General features: G+C 38.3%; 2 protein-coding genes across 8 annotated transcripts in view; one reads left to right on the top strand and one right to left on the bottom strand.

The window, feature by feature from the left end:
* LOC119582015 (ecdysone-induced protein 74EF-like) overlaps positions 1–677 on the bottom strand; it is a gene marked incomplete at its 3' end in the record, with an annotated part of 261,423 nt that overhangs the window by 36,805 nt on the left and 223,941 nt on the right.
* The window catches only part of LOC119582017 (U7 snRNA-associated Sm-like protein LSm11), a gene marked incomplete in the record, with an annotated part of 26,887 nt that continues 26,254 nt past the window's right edge, over positions 45–677 (top strand). Inside the window, 1 exon segment of the mRNA XM_037930218.1 lies at positions 45–244. Coding sequence (XP_037786146.1) covers positions 68–244 — 177 coding nt within the window.

Below are 677 nucleotides of genomic sequence, written 5' to 3'. Positions count from 1 at the left end.
ATTTGAATTTCCGCGGGGCTCTCACTTCTTTCTCTGGCCACCAGAGGGGCGCTGCTGCAGTGTAAACATGGCGAACCAAGACGTAGAGCTGGATTTCCTTTCAGAGTCTTTTAATCCCGAAAAAGTACTCTCCTCTACAGAAACAGAAGTTCCAGTTCCCGAGGCTGAGGAGTTCGAGGATTTAAACGTCCTTAGGAGTGTGGTTCACAGTCAAACATTTAATGTTGTTCGAGAATTGCCCGGTGTAAGTTAGGTGTCGACTGGGCATAGCGGGAAGAGAGGAGTAAACAGTAATGTATATACTGTATACCGCGGTCTCTTGTTATTTAAATGTTCATTTACTTACATGTTGTAGTTCTGTGTGAGGATACTAGTGTGAGATAAGTTATTTGTGTGGTGGAAATGGAAATTTATCAGGTTAATTAGTCTATCTAAAGAAAATCTTAATTATTAATCTCAATCGAAGACACTCAGAGAATATTATATGACTGGTAAATGTTGCTATCTCACCAGTAGCATAAGTCGGAATGCTCGTATCTAAATAGTAGTTCCATTAGTATATGAAAAATTTACAAAATTATGTGCTATGTAAAGGGGATGGATGATCTTACATGAATGAGTATCTGAATAAGTTATTGTGTATCATTGTTTCTCGTACTAGATGAGAAATTAGACAA

This window comes from Penaeus monodon, chromosome 15, assembly GCF_015228065.2.
Source record: "Penaeus monodon isolate SGIC_2016 chromosome 15, NSTDA_Pmon_1, whole genome shotgun sequence".
NCBI classification, from domain to species: Eukaryota; Metazoa; Arthropoda; class Malacostraca; order Decapoda; family Penaeidae; genus Penaeus; species Penaeus monodon.
This window is presented reverse-complemented; position numbering and strand designations above follow the sequence as displayed.